This window comes from Pinus tabuliformis, chromosome 8 (genome assembly GCF_031772625.1).
Source record: "Pinus tabuliformis cultivar Carrire ecotype Pingquan chromosome 8, CPIR1, whole genome shotgun sequence".
Lineage (NCBI taxonomy): Eukaryota > Viridiplantae > Streptophyta > Pinopsida > Pinales > Pinaceae > Pinus > Pinus tabuliformis.
In genome coordinates, this window is record NC_142294.1 from 426087767 (window position 1) to 426090050 (window position 2284).

Genomic DNA, 2284 nt, shown 5'->3' on the forward strand with positions numbered 1-2284 from the left:
ACTATGTCGACCCCTCCTCTTATCGCCACTACTGCCCCCTCTCTGCTATCACCTTCTACTTCCTCCATCTCGCCATCATCCTCCGGGGTCTCACCTTCACATCATTATTTCCTCCGCTCCAGAACCCTAGCCAATGGTACCCTGGTTCGACAGACTGGACTAGGCCTCACCCTTCCAGGCTCGGTTCCATTGTCATCCTGGGGGAGGAAGTCTGATCTCTCCAAAGCCATAAAGCGAGCTGGGGCAGAGGTAGCCTCTGGTCGTCAATCCACTCTTGACGGGGTCCTTAGAGCTGTGAATACCCCGAGAGGAGTTCCCCCATGAAGTGTCTGTCTTTTAACTGCAGGGGCATGGCTAGTGCCTCCAAGAAACTAGCCCTGCAGAGACTTTTTGAGGTAGAATCGATTGATATTATACTGCTACAAGAAACCCTTGGTCCGGCTGATCACATCACCCGCTCCCTGCAATCTCTTGCCCCGAGCTGGACTTTCTTGGCTATGGATGCTGTAGGGAGATCTGGGGGACTTGCTATTGGATACAACCCTCGATCCATCAGGGTTGATGCATCATGGGGGGGCTCTGGATTTATGGGCATTGATATTTTCTCGGCTGAGCTCGGAAATAACCTTCGGATTGTTAATGTATATGGACCCTGTCATCAGAGGGAACATTTCTGGCAACATTTGTTAACTCTCTCGATCCTTGCTTCTGATCACATTATCATCGGAGGAGATTTAAATTTTTCCTTGGGTTTCAGTGAATCTTGGGGGTCTTCAGCACAGGTGGATGCTATCTTAGGGTACATGACAAATCTTTTGGAACAGACCAATTTTGTAGATGTTCCCATGCACAAACCTCTTCCCACTTGGAGAAATAGAAGGGTGGGTGAAGCTGCTCTGGCTCGTAGACTAGACATATTTTTAATGAAGAGCCCGCTCTTACAGCATCTGCACCACTACAAACAATGGGTGGGCTCAGGGGGCATATCGGATCATTCCCCTATCTATCTGGAGATCCTTGGACCTCACCATAAACCTAAAGCCCCCTTTAAATTCAACCATGTTTGGTTACAGGACCCTGCCTACATTGGTTTGGTTTTAGATTTCTGGGCTGCCAACCCGATTAATAGAGCTGAATCTTTGGCAAAAGGATTTTGTAATAATCTATCCAAGCTTAAACACCTTTCTATTAATTGGGCTAGGGAGAAGCTTATAAGGGAGAACTCACAACTGGCCCAAATCGAATCTGAGCTGAGCTCTTTGCTTGATGAAAGAAGTCTGGGATTCATTTCTGCGGAAGATAAGTCTCATTTGATTGAGTTGGAAAACCAGAAGGCACACATACTAAAGGAGCAAGAGGAATCCCTGAGATTAAGGAGTAGAGCCATATGGCTGAAAGCTGGTGATGACAACACTAGGTTTTTTCAAAACTATGCAAAGGGGAGAAAGGTTTCTAATACCATTTGGAATCTTCCTCTACCTGAGGGAGGCTTTGCTGACTCTTTCAACAAGCTCTCCCACCTTGGCTCTTCTCACTTCCAGAACCTTTATAAGAGCCCTCCTGGAGCAAATCTTGTTGATATTATCAATGTGGCTGGCCATTTCCCAAGATTTGTCAATGAGGAAGAAGCAGAAGAGCTATTTGCACCGGTTACTTCTGGGGAACTTGAAAGCACGTTAAAATGGTTCAAGAAGGACAAGAGTCCAGGCCCGGATGGCTGGACCATTGAATTCTATCTTGCTTTCTATGAGATCTTGGGGCAGGATCTGTTGAAAGTTGTGGAGGAGAGTAGAACTACAGGATCTATATACAATGCCATCAACTCGACTTTCATTGCTCTCATTCCTAAGTCTGATTCTCCATCCTCTTTCGATGATTATAGGCCTATATCCTTGTGCAACTGCCTATACAAGATTATATCTAAGATCATTGCTAACAGACTCAGGCCTATTCTCTCCCGGCATATTGCACCACAGCAATTTTCCTTCCTTGAACACAGACAGATTCATGAAGCCATTGGATCGGCTCAGGAAGCCATCCATTCTATCTAGACCAGACACCAAAAGGGCATCATTCTCAAGATTGACCTGTCAAAAGCTTTTGATCGGGTCAGCTGGCTTTACATTAAGATGCTTCTCACCCATTTGGGATTTCCTCATAATTTCATCACTTGGATTATGGCCTGCATTACTACCCCCACTTTCAGTGTCCTCATAAATGGCTCGGCTTCTCATTTCTTCCATTCTGAAAGGGGGCTAAGACAAGGCTGCCCCCTATCTCCTCT

General features: G+C 46.1%; 1 protein-coding gene across 1 annotated transcript; it reads left to right on the forward strand.

The window, feature by feature from the left end:
• The first annotated feature begins 350 nt into the window (after positions 1-350).
• On the forward strand, positions 351-2051 carry LOC149235872 (uncharacterized). Its single transcript, XM_089368696.1, has 2 exons — positions 351-1649; positions 1764-2051. Exons 1-2 carry the CDS (start codon positions 351-353, stop codon positions 2049-2051), a joined length of 1587 nt encoding a protein of 528 aa, XP_089224822.1.
• Positions 2052-2284: the final 233 nt, after the last annotated feature.

Excerpts from the sequence above, each read along its gene's own strand:
- LOC149235872 (XM_089368696.1), top strand. The coding sequence starts at position 351 with ATGGCTAGTGCCTCCAAGAAACTAGCCCTGCAGAGACTTTTTGAGGTA. Across the intron at positions 1,650-1,763 it reads CAGAAGAGCTATTTGCACCG|GATCTGTTGAAAGTTGTGGA; the intron begins GTTACTTCTGGG and ends ATCTTGGGGCAG.